Source organism: Lemur catta, chromosome 18 (assembly GCF_020740605.2).
Source record: "Lemur catta isolate mLemCat1 chromosome 18, mLemCat1.pri, whole genome shotgun sequence".
NCBI lineage: Eukaryota > Metazoa > Chordata > Mammalia > Primates > Lemuridae > Lemur > Lemur catta.
The window spans coordinates 8,882,609-8,901,190 of NC_059145.1; the positions used below are offsets into that span (position 1 = coordinate 8,882,609).

The 18,582-nt window shown below is 50.6% G+C and overlaps 2 protein-coding genes and 1 pseudogene across 2 annotated transcripts in view; 2 read left to right on the forward strand and 1 right to left on the reverse strand.

Moving 5' to 3' along the window:
• Positions 1-13,132, forward strand: part of LHFPL4 (LHFPL tetraspan subfamily member 4) — a 37,404-nt gene extending 24,272 nt beyond the window's left edge. The window contains exons 2-3 of the mRNA XM_045529928.1: positions 10,313-10,549; positions 13,032-13,132. Of these exons, the coding sequence (XP_045385884.1) occupies positions 10,313-10,549; positions 13,032-13,132 (338 nt within the window). The remainder of the gene's footprint in view (positions 1-10,312; positions 10,550-13,031) is intronic.
• On the forward strand, positions 415-2,689 carry LOC123623145 (annotated as a pseudogene).
• A 3,408-nt stretch (positions 13,133-16,540) lies between the features above and the next one.
• Positions 16,541-18,582, reverse strand: part of SETD5 (SET domain containing 5) — a 92,963-nt gene continuing 90,921 nt past the window's right edge. Inside the window, exon 27 of the mRNA XM_045530872.1 lies at positions 16,541-16,817. Within this exon, the coding sequence (XP_045386828.1) occupies positions 16,734-16,817 (84 nt within the window). The 3' untranslated portion in view covers positions 16,541-16,733. The remainder of the gene's footprint in view (positions 16,818-18,582) is intronic.

Genomic DNA, 18,582 nt, shown 5'->3' on the forward strand with positions numbered 1-18,582 from the left:
CATAGATGCAAAATCCTCAACAAAACATTAGCAAATGGAATCCAACAATGTATAAAAAGAAGATACATCATGACCAATTGGGATTTATCCCAGGTATGCCAGACTGGTTCAGCATTAGAAAATCAACTAATGTAATCCCTCACATTAATAGTTAAAGAAGAAAAATCACATTATTATATCCCTAAGTGCAGAAAAAAAACCTGTGACAAAATCCAACAGGTATTCAAGGTAAAAACTCCAGTAAACTAGGAATAGAGGGGAAATTCCTCAACTTGATAAAATATGTCTACTTTAAAAAACCTGCATCTGGCACAAGTGAGTGACTCAGCTTTGATTGTGGTGGCCGGGGGGTGAAAGCAGCAGTGACAGCCACAGCTGTAGGGTTTGTGTCTGAGGGTGTGTTGGCCACCACTGTTGCCTGGGCTTGGTATGTATAGATGGCTGGTTAGGATTCTTGGCGCCACTTTCCATTTCGGCAACCATTTGCTGCCCCTGCCTGGTGCCCTCCTAAAGAGGCAGTGCTCAAACGGTATTCTGTTTTCTAAAGTGAACACTGATGAAATACCAGCCAAAAGACCAAGATTGGATTGCTTTATTCACTGCGTGAAAAACAGTCTCTGCAATGCCGCCAGCTTATTTGGATTCCCATTCCAGCTGATCACAAAGCTCCTGATAACTTCTGCTCGTAACGGAACATGCAATGTTGCCCCTTAAGGAGAAGTTCTGGACCTTGGAACAACATGATGAAACTGGGAAATAAGTCTCGTAATGGAATAAGTGATTACCCAAAGATCAGAGTGACAGTAACCCTGGATTAGCCATGCATAGTCTTGTCTTCTGTTGGTTTTACTTTGAACTCAGAAGGCTGTGATAGATGAACAAGTGGCTATCACCATAGCAAAGGAAATCCAGAGAGTTCTTAATGTGGAAACCTCAGGAACAGGCTGTAACAGAGATAATTTCTAATCCCCCATTGTTCTATGGAGAAGGATGTTCAAAAAGAGGAAAGAGAGGCCGGGCGTGGTGGCTCATGCCTGTAATCCTAGCACTCTGGGAGGCTGAGGCGGGCGGATCGTTTGAGCTCAGGAGTTCGAGACCAGCCTGAGCAAGAGCGAGACCCCGTCTCTACTAAAAATAGAAAGAAATTATCTGGCCAACTAAAATATATATAGAAAAAATTAGCCGGGCACGGTGGCGCATGCCTGTAGTCCCAGCTACTCGGGAGGCTGAGGCAGGAGGATCGCTTAAGCCCAGGAGTTTGAGGTTGCTGTGAGCTAGGCGGATGCCACGGCACTCACTGTAGCCCGGGCAACAAAGCTAGACTCTGTAACAAAAAAAAAAAAAAAAAAAAAAGAGGAAAGAGGAGTACCAAAGGTTATTGGAGCAACTTAAAGAAGGTGGTCATGGAAACTCTTGTCTCTCCTGTGACTTCAGATCATCACAGGTGTTCAAAGGGGAAAGTTTCTGATACAGAGAAGATGGTTGGAATCAAACTTGAAAATGAAGGTAAAAGGGGACACCAACTGAAGCCTGCCCTATCAGAAGAAGTCAGCCCAACTCAGCCTGCACAGTGGAAGCAATGACTTACTCAGGAGGAAAGTGTCAATACTTGAGACAAAGGAAAAAAATTGCTCAGGCAAAGACAGGGATAGAAAAACAGATGATCTTCTTGAATTTACAGAGGGCATGGAAAAGGAAATCAGTAATGCCTTAGGCCATGGCTCAGAGGATGAGATCCTAAGTAGAGCTTTCAAATTTCAAATTACTTAAGGTGATATCTAGAGCTTAAAGAACTATCACTGGCTCAATGATGAAGTCATTAATTTTACATTAATCTTGTGGTGGAAAGAAATAAAAAGCAAAGCTATCCAATACTTCATGTGTTCAGTAGTTTTTTCTATCCTAAATTGAAATCTGGTGGTTACTAAGCAGTGAAATTTTACCCAAAGTGGGTAAATTTCTTTGAACAAGAACTTATTCTGGGCCGGGCGCGGTGGCTCACGCCTGTAATCCTAGCACGCTGGGAGGCCGAGGTGGGCGGATCGCTCGAGGTCAGGAGTTCGAGACCAGCCTGAGCAAGAGCGAGACCCTCGTCTCTACTAAAAATAGTAAGAAATTTTCTGGCCAACTAAAAATATATATAGAAAAAATTAGCCGGGCATGGTGGCGCATGCCTGTAGTCCCAGCTACTCGGGAGGCTGAGGCAGTAGGATCGCTTAAGCCCAGGAGTTTGAGGTTGCTGTGAGCTAGGCTGATGCCACGGCACTCACTCTAGCCCGGGCAACACAGCGAGACTCTGTCTCAAAAAAAAAAAAAAAAAAGAGAGAACTTATTCTGGTGCTTATTCATTGGAAGGTACAATGGAGCTGGTGGTGATAAACCTAAGAAAAAAGTGTCTTAAATATCTGGATTCTATGGCACAAAAGGGCCAACGGATCTGTGAATTTCTCCTTCAGTATTTACAGGATGAATGTAAGACCAAAAGAAATATTGATCTGAATCTTTTAAAGTGGACCCACTACAGCATGAAGACACATGAGATTCCTCAACAGTTGAATGAGAGTAATTGTGGGATGTTTACTTATAAATATGTAGATTATATCTTTAGGGAAAAATTTGTTAGTTACTCAGCAACCAGATGCCTCTCCTCAGGAAGGTGTGGGAAATCCTTCATCAGCAGTTGCTGTGAGGATGTCCCACCTGGTCCCTCTAGCTGCTGGTGGTTCTCTCACGGATATTTCCATATACCTTATGCATTGTGAGTTAAAAAGTCCCTGCCTCACTTCTGTTCTCTCACAGGTACCGAATGTCAAAAGTACATGAAGGGCTCTCCCTGCACCCGAGTCCTGACCTGGGATGTGGAGGGCTGCTTGCAACCCTGTTTGTAAGGCTGTGCCTGTTCAGAGCCCTGAACTATCCAACACACACAAGAACAAATGCTAATTAATGCTTTAAAAAAAATTCCCCTACAGATGTGGGACATTCTGGATTTCTCCTGTCAATTGTTAAAAAAAAAAAAAAAAAACAACCTACAGCTAATGTCATATTTAATGCTGAGAAACTGGAAGTTCTCCCATTAGCATCAGGAAAAAGGCAAGGGTATCCCTTCTCACCACTGCTTTTCAATGTGATACTGGAATTCCTTAATGCAATAAGACAAGAAAAGGAAATAAGAGGATACAGATTGGAAAGGAAGAAATAAAACTGTCTTTGTTTGCAGATGATGTGATCACCTATGTAGCAAATCCAATAGAGTCAACCAAAAAAAAAAATGCAGCCAGTTGTGGTGGCACATGGGATGCAAGGCTATAGCACGCTACAGTCACACATGTGAACAGCCACTGCCCTCTATCTTGGGCAACATAGTGAGACCCCATGTCTATTAAAAAAGAAAAAGAGAGAAAAGAAAGGGAGAAGGAAGGAAGGAAACCCTTCTGGAAGCAATTATAGCAAGATTGCAGGATATAAGGTCAATATAAAAATGCTAATCACTTTCTTACATACCAGCAATGAAGAAGCATAATTTGAAGTGAAAAAACACAATACTGTTTAAATTAGCACCCCAAAATGAAATATTTAGGTATAAATCTAACAAAATATGCACAAGATTTATATGAGAAAAACTACGAAACTCTGACGTTTATAGCAGCTCTATTCATAATTGCCAAAAGTTGGGAGCAAGCAAGATGTCCTTCAGTAGATGAAACTTTGGTGCATTCAGAAAATGTAATATTCTTGAGCACCAAAAATAAGTGAGCTATGGTGCCATGAAAAAATATGGAGGGAACATAAATGCATATCACTAAACAAAAAGTGAATAAAGCCCTGTCTGAAAAGGCTACATACTGTGTGATTCCAATTATACGACATTCTGGAAAAAGCAAAACTACGGGGACAGTTAAAAGATCAGTAAGTGCCAGGGGTGAGGGAGAGGGAGGGATAAATAGGCAGAGCACAAAGGGGCAGCGAAACTATTCTCTATGACACTACAATGGTGGGTAAATGCCATTATACTTTTGTCTAAACCCATAGAATGTACAACCCCAAGAGTGAATCCTAATGTGAACTATGGACTTGGGTGATAACAATGTTGGTTCATCAATTTTAAGAAATATATCACTGTATTGGGGGATGTTGAAGTGGGGGAGGCTGTGCATGTGTCAGGGACAGGAAGTCTTTGGGAAATCTTTGAACTTTCTGTTTAATTTTGCTGTGAACCTAAAACTGCTTTACAAAATAAAGTCTATTGAAAATAGATGGGATTGTACTATGTAAAGGCATTGTGTACCTTTATATCCTTTTTATTTCTTAATGTATCTTAGAAGATTTTCCTTGGTAACTTATACACTTGTACCCTGTTGATTTTAATGGCTTAGTGGTATTTCCATGGCATGGATACACCATGACTTATTTGACCAGTTCCCTCTTAATAGACATATATATTTGGTCTTTTGTTATAAAGATGCTGGTGCAGTGAACACCCTTGTGTACATCTTTGTGTATACGCACAGTGTAGCCATAGGATAAAGTTTACCAAAGGTAGTGGCATATCTGAAAAAAAAGGGAAAAAGGATAAAGTTGAGTCAAGCAGTAAGTGTGTTTACAGGTGGGCACGTGCCCCCTTAACGCCCCACAACCAGTGGAGACCTGGGACCATTACAGTTGCTGGTGGTTGTACTCAGTCTACTTCATGGCCTTGAGAAATAGGTATCCCTAGTCCTATGATTATAAAACTGAGGTTCAGAGTGGTGAAGGGACTTTCTCAGTGACGCACAGTTAAAAGGTTTTTTCCCAGTAAATATACATGATACAAAATTCAAAAGAAATGAAACATTATTATATCAGTTAGGACTAGGTTTGGCTGCATGTGACAGGAAAACCCAAAATAATTGTGGTTTAGAGCCCTAAGGTTCTAGTCTCTTATGTGAAACAATTTTGCAAGAGTTAGGCTGTCCAGATTTCTTCAGTAGCTCCTGAAGTCCTTAGCAACTCCCAGCTTTCTGCTCCACCACTCCTGGGTCATGGCCCTTATCTTCATTGTTGAAGATGGCTGCTAGCTCCCTAGCCATCACACCTGCATTCTAGGCAGCAGGATGGAGAAAGGAATGAAGACAAGGGGAAAAAAGCACACTGTAGCATACTTATAAATCTGTTTGTATAAAGTTAGTGCCTTGAAGCCACATACCTCATCTGCATGTATTTTTGCCTAGTCATGTGGTCACATCTAGCTGCAAGGGAGGTTGGAAAATATTCTTTTTTCTTTATAGTCAAAGTCTTAGCTAAAAATTAGGGATTCTAATAATAAGGAAGAAGGGATGAATAGATACTATAGCAAACTATTTGTCTCTGCCATTGTTATGTGGTAAAAAATATGCATACCTCCTTTCCCAGGCAGCCACTGTTACATTTCTTAAATATCTAGAAAAAGTCTTAATTCTTTTGTCCAAGATTTTTTTACAGTGTTGTGGTTTTTTTCTTTTTAAAGATAGGATCTTGCTCTGTTGCCCAGCTGAAGTACAGTGATGTGATGATAGTTCACTGTAACCTTGAGCTGGGCTCAAGCGATCCACCTGCCTCAGCCTCCTGAGTACCTGGGATTACAGGCATGCGCCACCATGTCCAGCTAATTTTTTAAAGTTATTTTTTGTAGAGACGAGGTCTTGCTATGTTGCTCAGGCTAGTCTTGAACTCCTGGACTCAAGCAATCCTCTCATCTCAGTCTCCCAAAATTCTGGGATTACAGGTGTGAGCCACTGCACCCAGCCTGTCCAAGATTTTTTCCCACTGTGCCAAGAGTCACCACGACCTGCCCTCACTCACCCTTAAGAATTTGCCGTGCCACTTCTCATCTCTGATTTGATTCTCACAAAAGGTCTGTGAAATGGGTTGGGCAGCTGTCATGATCCTCCTTTGACAAGTAAAGAAATTAAGGCCCAGAGAGGGAAACTGATTTTGCCTAAAATCACAGTATAAAAGGCAGAGTTGAGCCTGCTGTGAAGGCGGGACAAAGTGGGACGTATTTCTCAACTATGGCACACAGGCAGGATGGCATCAGGCAGCCAGTGGTGAGCACAGAGCTCCATTTCCAATTTATTTCATAATTGTGAGGGGAAAGTCTCAGTTTGGTGCTAATATGTCTTTAACTCCTCTCGTTCTTACTAACAGGTCTTTTAAACAAAGGGATCAGCCCTTGGCTCAAGCAATTGGTACGCAAAAGTGTCTAGCTAGCATCTGAGAACATTGTTTTGATTCCATTATACTTATATTTATAATGTCTTTCTATTTATGGCAAATAATCCTGGTTTCCTTTTCTTTGAAAGTGATTTAAATTTACTTTTTTAGTATATGTATCTAAGTTAAAAAGTAAGTTTATTCAAAGAAGATCACCAAGTAAGGTGTTTGAGTACCGATCCCACCACTTACTAGCTGTGTGACATTGGATAAAATACTTGGTTCCTTTGAACCTCAGTTTCCTCATCTATAAAATGAGGGTGACATTGTTTTCCCACCTCATGGATTTTGTTATAAGAATAAATGAGATAATGAATGTCAGGAGCTCAGCACCCTGCAGAGTTAAGTACTCAGTACTATTTTTTAACATTATTATCACATTATTAATAATAGCAATATTTGTCTTAGTTTTGTCATAACAACTCCTGGCTGCTTGGAGCAAGGAAAGTCAGTGGACTTTGGAGTAACTGAATGGAGATGCCCCATCCTAGGGCCGTGGCCCCTATACCAGTTATTCTCACCAGGAAAAATCCTCCCCCCAGGGGACATTTGGCAATGTCTGGAGACTTTTTATTATTATGACTCGGGGAGGTGGTGCCAGTGGTGGGTAGAGGCCAGGGATGACGCTAAATATCCCCCAGTGCCCAGCACAGCTCCCACCGTGAAGACTCACCTGGCCTGCATGTCAGGAACACTGAGGCTGAGAAACCGTGCCGCACGCTGTGGCCTGCACCCCCGCCTGTGCCCCAGCAGCAGCTGGCTCTTCCACCAGCTCATTATTTCCAAAAGAAGCTTGAACTTGGAATCCAATTACCTCAGCCTCAGTTTCCTCATGCAGCAGATGGGAATGCTGAAGGCTGCCTTGTCCACAGGCATTCCGTCTCCTCACGGGGGAGCTTCTTGGGCACCTCCCTGCCCTAAACTATCCCCACTGGTCTCTTCCGCTCTTACCTCAGGACCAGGGAAACCCAGCTGATTGGCTTTTCTCTGTTTGTTTGACTTCTGGGTGTTTCTCATTCCCAGGGTGGCCTCTGGGGCCTCATAGCCACCGTCTGAAACCCTGCAGAGCAAAGGAGGCAGAGTGAATGTCCCAGCCTTCTCCGACCACGCTGTCATTCTGGGTCTCAGCTGCTAGTCTGTTACCCGTGGGGCACTCCTTGCCTTGGCTATTCTGTGTGTTGACCTGTTGATTTTATTCCTCCCCACCTGCCTCTGCTCTTGAGGACAGACACCTTCCCTGCCTATGTCCCCAGCACGCTGCGCAGTGCCTGGCACATTACAGGCACTCAGAACTTTACGTGTGGAATGGAGGAAGGGGAGAGGCAGAAACAGAGCGGGCAGGTTGAGGGGCTAGATACAGAGAAGGGATAAAGCGGAGGGAAACAATGGAGATGCTGGAAGAGCTAAACAAAGGGGGAAGGGAGGGTGGAGACTGAGACTTGAGCACAATGTGGGGAGGAGGGAGAGAGAGAGAGGCAGAGGGGCAGAGACAGATGCAAAGAAAGACGAACAGGGTGGAGAGGACATGAGAAAGGAAGGGGACACAGGCAGAGGGAGACAGGCAGAGAGCGCGCGCAGGCGCAGCGCAAGGGGAAGAGGCCCTCGCTGAGGCGGCCTCGGTGCGCGGGTTGCGAGGGCAGTGGGGCCGCCGCAGCGGCCGGGAGCCACCGGCTAGGAGCGCGGGATCCGGCGCGGTTTCCATGGAGACGGGGATGCCTTCCCCAGGCTCTTGCCCCGAGATTTAGAGCGCGGGGTGGGCAGGCGGCAGCACACCCGCCTGGGGCAGGGCCCTGGGGACGCCGAGGGCCAGGGCGGAGCGGAGGGCTAGGGCTAAGAACACTCCTTCTTTCTCTTGCCCCGTCTTGGCCGTTTGACCGGCCTCCTCCTCCAGGTGGGGTCCCGGAGGCTCTGGCAAAGCGTAGGGATAGGTGGCTCCTCATCCTCTTGCCGCCCTGTTGGGGCGAGCGCACCGGGCGCAGTCCTAAGCCTTCTCTTCGGTTCCCGCAATGTCCAGCGCCCGCATCGCCATATCCAACCTGGAGTTTCCACTTTGCTCCCGACGTGCCTCTGCACTCGGGTGTCTAACGGGCATCTTCAAATCGTTTAATTCTTTAACTCACCCAGGTCATTCCCGCCCCAGAGCTTTTGCATTTGCCGTTCCCTTTGCCCGGAACCCTTTTCCCAGCCCTTAAGCAGCGGTGCCGGTAGAGCGGGGAGGAAGCCCAGCTCTCGTGCGTGTGTGGTCGCGGCGCTGCATCTGGATGAGGACCGGCACTGGGGGCGTGGGGGAGGGCTGGGGGCGTGGGGGAGGACTGGGGGCGTGGGGGGACTGGGGGCGTGGGGGGGCTGGGGGCGTGGGGGGGACTGGGGGCGTGGGGGGGGGACTGGGGAGGCATCCCGCGGCGTCACGCTGGGGAGGGGACACTCCGCTGGAGGCCGGAGGGGCCTGGGGCCTAGAGCGCACGCCCTCTCACGGTAGCTGTGGTAGGGAGCTGGCAAAGCTGAGGGCCCCTTCCCACCCGGGGGGCTAGATGGGACATAGGGACGGTGGGCAGAACTGACCGCCACCCCCCATCTGTCATCTAAATAAAACCCAGGTTAAGCACCTGTGGCCCTGGCGCGGGTCAAGGCCCCACGGTTTCAACCAGAGCCCCGTGGAACCTTCAGGACTCGGACACGGCAACCCTGACGCAGGCAGACATTGGGAGGCCACTCCAGCCCGCGGCTGGGGTCGGGTCCGCAGCCCTGGTCGGAGCCCTGCAGCGGGGAAGGCCCGGAATCTGGGTGGTTCTGCTGGGCCCGCGGCGCTGCTTGGCCCCCTCGGAGCCAATCTGAGTTACCGCATGGACGCGGCGTCCCCGACTGGCTGGGCTCGCAGGCCGGGTCTGGGAGAGGCGGGTCGCTAAGCCCACCCGGACAGGGTGCTGTCTAGGGCATCCATTCCCAAGGCCCTTCTTGGCCTGCCCCTTCTCCCTTTCTCTGTCTCTGTCCTCACCTGAAACCAACTTCCCCATTATTTTCTTATTTGTGTAATTATTATTTTTCTCATTATGACTAGTTTTGATAATATCAGCCAAGATTTCTCCGGGACTTACTGTGCTAAGCACTTTACATTTGCTGCCTTTGTAATCTTTCCCACCACTAGAGGATGCCATCATTGTGCCCGTTTTACAGATGAGGAAACTGAGGCTCAAAGATGAAGGAATTCGCTCAGAGTCACACATCTAGAAAGTCGCCGAGCTCCAGCCTTCTTAATGCTAGAATGTTCCTGTCCCCCGCTCCATACAGGCTCCCCGAGGCTAGAATCCAAGTACTGCCCCCCCCACCCCCCGGCAGGTCTAGTGCCTGGCACGCGGAATGCCCTCAGTGCTACCTGAGTGAGCGCCTGACACTGTGCTCAGTGTCCTACAGGCACGCGTCATTTAACCCTGGTTCCAGCCCGTGAGGTAAGTACTGTGGTGTTCACTGCACAGAAACGCGCCGGGGCGGTTCGGCAGCGGCCCAGAGTCAGCCGGCCCCGTGGCTGCGCTGCGCGGTGCGCCCTGAGCGTTTCCAGCGCCTCGAACGAAAGGAAAGTGGCGTCCGACAAACATTAGGTGACTGGATGAGAAGAATAAACAGGGAAGAACGGTCAGGTTGGGGGAGAGAAAACGTGGCCGCGATGCCAGAGGGAGCTGAAGGCGGTGGCTGTGCTTTGCTATTTTCTCGTATTTCCCGCAGGGCTTCCCGGAGGAGGAAGGAGTTGAGTTGATGGTGGAGAAAGAGGGCATTGAGGGTCCCGAAAGTTTCTGTTGCTGGAGCAGGAGGCTCGTCCCAGACCCTTGGGTGTCTGTGTGTCTGTCTTTGTCTCCTCCCCCCCTCCCCGGCCCTGAAGTGGTTTGGGAGCCCTGGGTTGGGTTGGCGGGGGGCAGGGGGGGCCGGGCCCAGACTGAAGAGGGTTCCGTGCCCTCGGACGCCAGGCAGTATTGTTCTCTCCTCCCTCCCTCCCTCCCTCCCTCCCTTCCTTCCTTCCTTCCTTCCTCCCTCCCTCCCTTCCTTCCTTCCCGACCGTGGTGCTGGGCCCCGCGCTCGCGCCCCGCAGCCCTGTGCCTCGTCCTGGGCTGCATGATCTTCCCTGACGGCTGGGACGCCGAGACGATCCGAGACATGTGCGGGGCCAAGACGGGGAAGTACTCCCTGGGGGACTGTTCCGTGCGCTGGGCGTACATCCTGGCCATCATCGGCATCCTCAACGCCCTCATCCTCTCCTTCCTCGCCTTCGTGCTGGGCAACCGGCAAACAGACCTGCTGCAGGAGGAGCTCAAGCCGGAGAACAAAGGCGAGTGGGCGCTGCGGGCAGGAGGGTGGCTGCCCGTGGGGCTGGACAATTTCGCATAAATAAAAGTAATAAAGGTGATGCAAAAATCGGACACCTTACAGACAGTACAATCACCTTTTAAACAATTTGACATTCTCCCTCAAATATGACCATTTGCACACCTATGACCCAGCAAACTCACCTTGGAGTACACACTCATGAAAAATGTGTAAAAATGCAGGTGGCAACAGGGTCACTACAGCAAACAACTACAAACAACCTAAATGGCCTTCAACAGGAGGATGTTTAAATAAACGGTGTATGTTCACATCACACAGTAGTTTGCAACTGTGACAATGAATGCACTTCAGTTAACTGTAACAGAGTGGCTGCATCTTGACAACGTAATACCAAGAAAGGGGGAAAAATCAAGTTCCAGAAGATGACAGAGTCATATATTATTTATTGAGTTTGAAAACAAGCAAAACTAAGCATTGTGTTGTTTAAACATACATGTAGTACATTTAAATATAGTAGTACTATACATATTTTTAAAGCAATGATAAATAGGGTGGGATGGTGGTCATCTGTGGTCGGGATGGAAGGGGAGGAAGTCAGGACTATGAGCTGGGGACACAGGCATATGCAAATTATCAGTAGAGTTAATAGTTCTTGAATGATGAGTTCACTGGAATTTATTACCATGTGCTTTATACTTGGCATATTACATATAAACTTTTGCATATATCAAGTAGCATTAAAATACAATAAAGAAAATGTTACATATAAGGCCAGAGTTTCAGGGGTAATTGCTGTTACCAGACCCTTTTCTATGCATCTACACACATTATTATAACATGAGATGAAGGACAGGTAGTTTATTTAACTATTCTCCTTTCAGGGGCTATTAGGGAGGTTTCCAGGTTTTGCCTATTACTGATAATGCTACAATGAACATCTCTGTAGTGGCTTCTCATACTCATGTGCAAGTGTTTCTTGATGTCTTTCCAGAAGGGGAATTGCGTGCGTAAAGCTGCAATGATAGTGCCAGACTGCTTTCCAAAAGGGTGTTGCCTCGCAGAGTCTTCTGACCCAGAGGCCACCCCGCCCCCAGAGCAAGGAGAGACACCGCATCAGTGGATGCTTGCCTGTCTGGGTGTGCATGCTTTACTTTGAGAGATGGGAGATGTAATCTTCGGAGTCACACCCTTCCTTGAGCTTATTAGCATTGCTGGATCTATGTTTTGCACTTTACATTAATTATATTTGTCTCTTGAAGTCTCTCACCTATAAAATGGGAATAACAGCAGTGAGAATTAAATGCAATAATGTATGAGCTCTGTAATCTCATTTGGCAGGAGTTAGCTTACGATTGTGGTTGAACTCTTGGACTGCGAAGGCAGATTGCGTTGGAAGCAGGTTGAGCTTAGAAATCACTTAACCTTGAACCTCAGTTTCCTGCACTTCCTGAAATGAAGCTGGTGAGAGTAGTACCACTTCCCAGGGCTGTCATGTGCCTGTAACATGGCAAGCTGGGTCTGGCACATGGTGAATGCTCAAAGTTGTCAGTCCTCCCAACTCCCCTCCGGGCAGGCACTGAGACCACATTTTACAAATGAGAAAGAAAGTCCAGCCTCAGAGAGCTCCAGTAACTCCCCCAAGGTGATGTACGCAGGATTTGAAGCCAGGTCCAAGTCCAAAGCCCAAGCTCCTCCTCACTGTCATGCTGCCAGTCTTAGCCTCCTGAGGCCAGAGATTTCCTGCCGCTTTCCCGTCCCCCTGGGATGCAGGTCTGCTGACCTACACTCAGGGGCCCCTTCCGATAGAGCCCCGCGGACCCGTGGGTTTCTGTGGTCTTGGTGTGAGGGCAGCGCCTGCCCTCTGGTGGCGGCTTCCGGAAGTGCAAGCCTAAGACTGCTGTGTGGCGTTTCTCAAGAAAGCTGGGGGGATGTGACTGCTGTGAGCTGCCGCCCACTCAGCGTCCTTCCCCTCTCTCCCTACAGCCATCTGACAACTCAGTGTTAAAAGGTGATGTAATTAAAGCTCACTTATAGAGCAGAAAAGAAATAAAAGGCGATGTAAGGGAGCCCCACTCTGCCTTCCTGCAGCTGGGGATTCAAGGTGAGCCAGCCCGGCAGTTCAGTTCAGAGCCAAAGACCTGTGGAACAAAACTAAAAAATACAACAGACTGGTACCATTTCCAGCATATACTATGTGCCGACATTGTACCAAGTCCTTGGCTGACATGATTTGTCTCTTTTTGACCCTTCAGACTTTCCCTGTGAAGTGGTCGTCCCCATTTTACAGATGAGGAAATTGGGGCTCAGAGAGGTGGAATGGCTTGCTCAAGACCGCCCTGAGGGTCAGAGGCTTGGTTGGGGTTTCTGAGCCTGTGCAGCTCACACTTCTGCCCACTTTTGCCCTGGGGAAGTCCAAAGGGAGCCCTGATGCCCTGGAGGTCTCTGACTTTCTGCAATTCTCTCTCTCTCTCTCTCCCTCTTAGATTTTGTGGGCTCTACAGTAAGCTCTGTGTTGCGGCCAGGGGGTGATGTCTCTGGATGGGGAGTCCTCCCCTGCCCCGTGGCTCACTCACAGGGACCCTGAAGGCCAGGACCACAGCCTAGGAATTGGCCTGACCTCAGCTTGTCCTGTTTCCTGCCCTCTCGTCTCCTCTATTCAAGATCCGAGGGAAGACCTTGATCTCAGACTGACTTCTCACCTACTACCGGCCTGCCAGCTCCAGGCTTTGAAGAGAGGATGGGGCTGGGATGCAGCCTGGGGGAGGGGAGAGGCCCTCCAGCCCCTGGGAGAGCCTGATTCTGGCTCCTCCCTCAACTGGACCTAAGGGAGCCTATTTCGCCCTGGTCTCCTGGGCTTCTCTCCCCTCCAGACTGGCCTGGGGGCCCCTGCACGTCCCCAGGGGAGGGAGGAGCCTGTGGTTCCAGCTCCTAGCCCCTGGGTCTGGAGGGCTGCTGCCTGGCTGTATGCTTGGCCTCCTCTGGTTCCTGCCTCCTCCAGAAATTTATTCTAGATACTGCCCCAGGATGGGCCCGACTCTTTCCTACTTTTTTTTTGCTGATGATGGTTCCACCACATCTGCCACAAAGCTCCAGGTGCCACCAGTCTCCCTGGGGGCTTTCTCTGCCCCTGTTCCAGCCTGCGCCCAGCTCTCCCAAAGGACTCAGTTGCACCGAGGGGAGAAAGCACCGGGCCTCCGGGTCAGCTGCAGACTGGAGCCCTGACCCACCCAGAGTCTCAGAAAAGACTTTCAGGCTCTGGCGCAGCGGAGGGGGCAGCTGGAGCTTGGAACTGCTCAGCCCAGGCCAGCCTGGCCTCCTCTCTGCCGGGACGTCTCTCCAGTGACTGGACTCTTGACCCTGGCCTGTTTTGTACAGCACAGACTTGTTGGCCCCGTTGTCAGGGTTGGGGGTGGGGAGGGGGTCCCAAAGGTGGGGAATTAGGGGATGCATCACCCCTTCCGCCCCTTCCCATGCCCCCCACACGCCGGGCATCTGCCAAGGGCAGAGACTGTCTTGCCTCTTTGATACTTTTCTGCATAACTTGAACTTGCAGGTCACCTCTGAACAGGGTACCCCTGTCCCCACGCCCAGGCCTTGTTACCCTGTCCCCGCCTCTTCCTCCTCCTTGCCCACCTCTCGCCTTGCGATATGCCCAGGGTCTGCACCTGACGGTCAGTGCTTGGAGCCGAGGCATGAGTGCGTGCGTGGGTGCGTGCGTGCGTGTGCGTGTGTCTGTCGGGGAGGGCAGGTGAGGTCTCTCCCCCCTCCTCCCACTGTGGGGGCATCTCCCTCCTCCTTGGCAAGGGGCAAGCGAGGGAGACTCCAGGTGTTTGTTTGAACACCCCTCATTTCCTTGTCGATGGGGCGGCAGAGCCATCGAGCCTGGGAGTCCCCTCGCGCGCCCCCTCCGCACGGCCCGGCCGGGAAGGAGCGTGGCGTCCCCCGCAGGCCCCTCCGGGTCGCGCGCCGCGGGCGTTGCGTCCCTGCGGTCCCCGCGGCAGGGCGGGGAAGCCGCTGGAGAGCGGGGCGCGCCCCGTGTTCCTTTCCGGAGGACTCGGACCTGAGAGTTACGGTTTCCGAGAGGGACCCCAGAAGTCCTCCGCCCGCCTCCCCACCCGGACCCTCCCCGGAGTTAGACGCTGGGGCCCGGTAGGAGTTCTGCCCCCGCCACGCGGCCGAGCCCTCCGGCGGGCGGCCTGGCCAGCGGGGACCCGGGTTGACCCGCAGGCCGAGGCAGCCTCGCGGGGGGCAGGCGACAGTCGTCGGGGACGCAGACCCCGGCGCGGGGGCGGAGAGCCGGGGAGATAGCGCGAGGGGGAGGGATGGGGGGAGACAGGTCAGAGAGGAGAGGGGAGGGTGGAGAGAGAGGAGCGGAGAGAGCTGGGGGTGGGGGAGATGGACGGAAAGAAGGACAAGGGGCAAATGGAGAGACGGGTTGAGGACACCGGCAGAGATGCAGGGGAAGGGGAAGGGGAAGGAGGAGGGAGACAGAGCGCTGGGACCTGGGTGAGGGGGAGGCTTGTTCCGGCAAGGACACCTGCCACCCAAGGGGGCCTCCAGACCCCTGTGTCCTGGTGGAGAGGTTACAACTGACCCCTTCAGAGGCCAAGAGGCTGGAGGCCCAGGGCACAGTCAAGCCAAGGCCCCGTGCTTTTGTGGAGGGCTGGAGTGGGGTCACCGGAGGGGGCGGAGGGGGGCGCCAGGTGTAGAGAGGGGGCCACTCTGGTGGGGGCAGTCTGACATTTCCACGCCAGCGGCCACCCCGCCAGCTGCTGCCCTAGCGGAGCGATGCGCAGCCTGGAGATCACCTGCGAGTTTGGGCGCAGGAAAGCAGAGGTGGGTGGGCTGGAGCCCCCGGGTCCCAGGGTGACAGAGGGTGGGATGGAGGTTGGAGTAAAGGTCCAACCATGGCCCTGGCCCTGAGGGCTCCTCAGAGGTGGGAAGAGAGCCAGTGGCAGATGCTGCAGGCCCCGATGGCTCCCCTGGGACAATGAAGGCGTCATGGGAAGGGTGGGTTTGGGGTTTGCCTTTGCCGGAGGCAGGCAACTAGGACTCAGCCTTCAGGCGGAGATCGCAGGTCTGTTTCTCACCCCAGAAAGGCTTCTTGGGGTTTAAGCTAGAGCCCTCCAGCTTTTAGGTCCCTGAAAGAAGTCCTCCCCCAGCTGTGACTGGGTCAGGCAGATCTGGCACTACCAACTTTTCTCTGTCCTGCTCTGGGGACTCAGGTGAGGCCAAAACAGTACAACCTAGAGGTGGTTCAGTCTCTGGCCCACAGCGCTGGTCAGTCGAGTCCTTCTGAGCCTCAGGGATGTGAAAGCTTCCTCTCTGGGGACAAGTACCTGTGCAGGAAGACTGTTGTCCTGAGGAGGTGAGGATTGTGGATAGGATCAAGATCCTTTTCAGGCCTAGACTCGCCGAGAAGATGAGAGCTTTTGGACAAGGCTGTTGTGTAAGGAAAGAGTCCCTGGCCTTTTGAGAGTCCCACTTCGGTGTGGGGGGACCACCCTTCTCCAGCTTCCAGTGTGAACTGAGAAAGGGAAATCCTCTCTTTGGAGAAGCTGGGATCTTCCCAGCACAAGAAACTTCTACAGGCCCCTGTGTGGCTCATGGCGAGCTTTGGTGGGGCTGGAGTTTCCTGGACAGGAAACAGGGCGCATAGTCCTTTCCCAGAGCTCCGACCAGCAGACCTGAGGGCTGTGCTGTGTGATGTTAGGATAGCTTGGTGTTGTCCACACCCCGTTAGTAAGTTCTGTCTGAATGTGTCCTCGGTGTTCATTGTCCGACTTGGTAACATTTATTTTGGTCCTGACCCCTTCTGCTGCTGCTGAGTTTGAGCTTCAGTGCAGGTGGAATGACATTCAAATAAAGAAACACTTTATATCACCCATGCTGGCTGCTTCTTTTCTGAGTCATCCCCCTGGGATCAAGAGGGGTAAGGTTCAACCTGGCCCCATGTGTCAGGTTTGGCTGCATATTAACAGAGCCCTACTACTGTGGCTTAACAAGATAGTTTATTTTACCATCATATTAAAAATACCAAAAGTCTAGAGGTAGCCAGAGCATGACTGATAGGGGCCAGAGTCTTATCAGGAACCCAGGCTCCTTTCTTCCTACACCACCATTTTCCATCCTGGCTTCCATCCTCAAGATCACCTCATGGCCCAAGATGGCTGCTGTAGCTCCAGTCACCTGGTCCACATTTCATTTGAAGGAGACTTCTGGAAATCCCACAGGACTGAGTCACATGACACACGAAGCTGTAAAGGAGGCTGAAAATGTGTTCTGTTAACTGGGCACATTGCCATCCCAAATAAAATTGGGGTTCTGCTACAAAAGACTAAGGAGCAAACAGAAGGTGTGGACAGCTAGCAGTCTCTGCACACTCCTGATAGCCCGGGCTTGACCCTGGACTTGGCGTTCTGACTAGAGCAGATGAGGCTCCACTCTTTTCTTCCCATGTAGACTTGGACAACTTACTTTGTCTCCCTCTAAAGCCCCATTGAATAAATAGGGAAAACAACAGTGACTGTCTCACAGGGAAGCTGTAAGGAACAAATGAGAGAATGTACGTAAGTGGCTCTGGCACATTGTCATGTGCCCCGTATGGTGACCACATAGAAGACTTGGGAACTGAGTCTTCACTCAACACATTTTAAGCACTTACTCTATGCTAAGCCCCTAAACTAGAAAAAAACCTAAACGAAACAGAGACCGTGTCTCAAGGGCAAGTCTGTTTGGGGAGATGAACACACAAAAATGTCTAACTTGCTAAGTGCAGGGTATTGTAGGCGCCCTGGGTAGGGACACCTTACGTGGCACTTGGTGGGTGGGCAGACTAGGGGAAAGTTCTGCTGTAGGGTGAGCAGGTTAGTAGGCAGGCCAGGGTCAGAAAGGCCATTCAAAGAGAAGGCAGCTTGAGGAAGAGACATAGGTAAGCGGCAGAATTGTGTGCGCAGAACTAAAGGCAAGTCAGTAATTGTGAAGTGTGAAGTGGGAGGCTCGAAGGGGTCAGAGGTGAGTCTGGAAAGACAGGCACGGGCCAGATTATGAACACACTCAGGCTATGCACAGGAGTTCAGATTTACAAGCACTGGAGGGTTTTTTGTGTTTTTTGTCTTCTTTTTTTTTTTTGAGACAGGGTCTGGCTCTGTTGCCCAGGTTAGAGTACCATGGTGTCATCATAGTTCACAGGAACCTGAAACTCCTGGGCTCAAGTGATCCTCTTGCCTCAGCCTCCCAGTTGCTAGGACTACAGGTGTGCCCCACCACACCTGACTAATTTTTTTCTTTTTTAATCACTGGAGGATTTTAAGCAAGAGAGGGACACAACTTGATTCACACGTTAGAAAGATCACTCTGGTTGTAGTGTTAAGGGGCTGGATGAGAGGGGGACAATTTCAACAAAAGGGAAAGCAACAGCTTGACCTGAAGCAAGGTGGTGGCAGTGGTTCTGAGAGAAGAAAGAAGCTGGCTATTGAGGAAGTAAAACTGAGGACACGTGGTGGCCGACTGTGGGGATAAGGGATAGACTGGCATCAAGGAGGATGGTTAAGTTTTTTGCTTGGGGGACAAGAAAGATTTGCCAATAGAGCACGGGAACAAGACGATCAGGTTCAGCCTGAGAAGTGCGTGACACACCCTGGTGGAGCTGGCCAACAGTCAGTCGACACACGGATTTGGGAGCTCAAGAGAAAAATCTGGGTAGGAAACGTCACCATACAGGCAACGGCTGAAATCAGCAGCACAGAGGAGCCTGCTCAGGGTGACGCACAGTGTGGGGAGAGCACAGGACTATGAACGCTGGAAAACACCACGATACACAGAGTCAGAGGAAAGGACATCCATAAAGGAGAGGACGATGCAGGAGTCACAGGGCTGTAGGGAGAACCGTGAGTGTGGGGTTAGCGAGACCAAGGCCGTGGAGTTCAAGGGGAAAGTAGAAGGGAATGAAAAATGTGTGCACTGATTTGGGAACAAGGAGCCCCCACTAAACTTGGTCAGAGCATGTTCAGGAGTGTGGGGGGAGCCAAACTG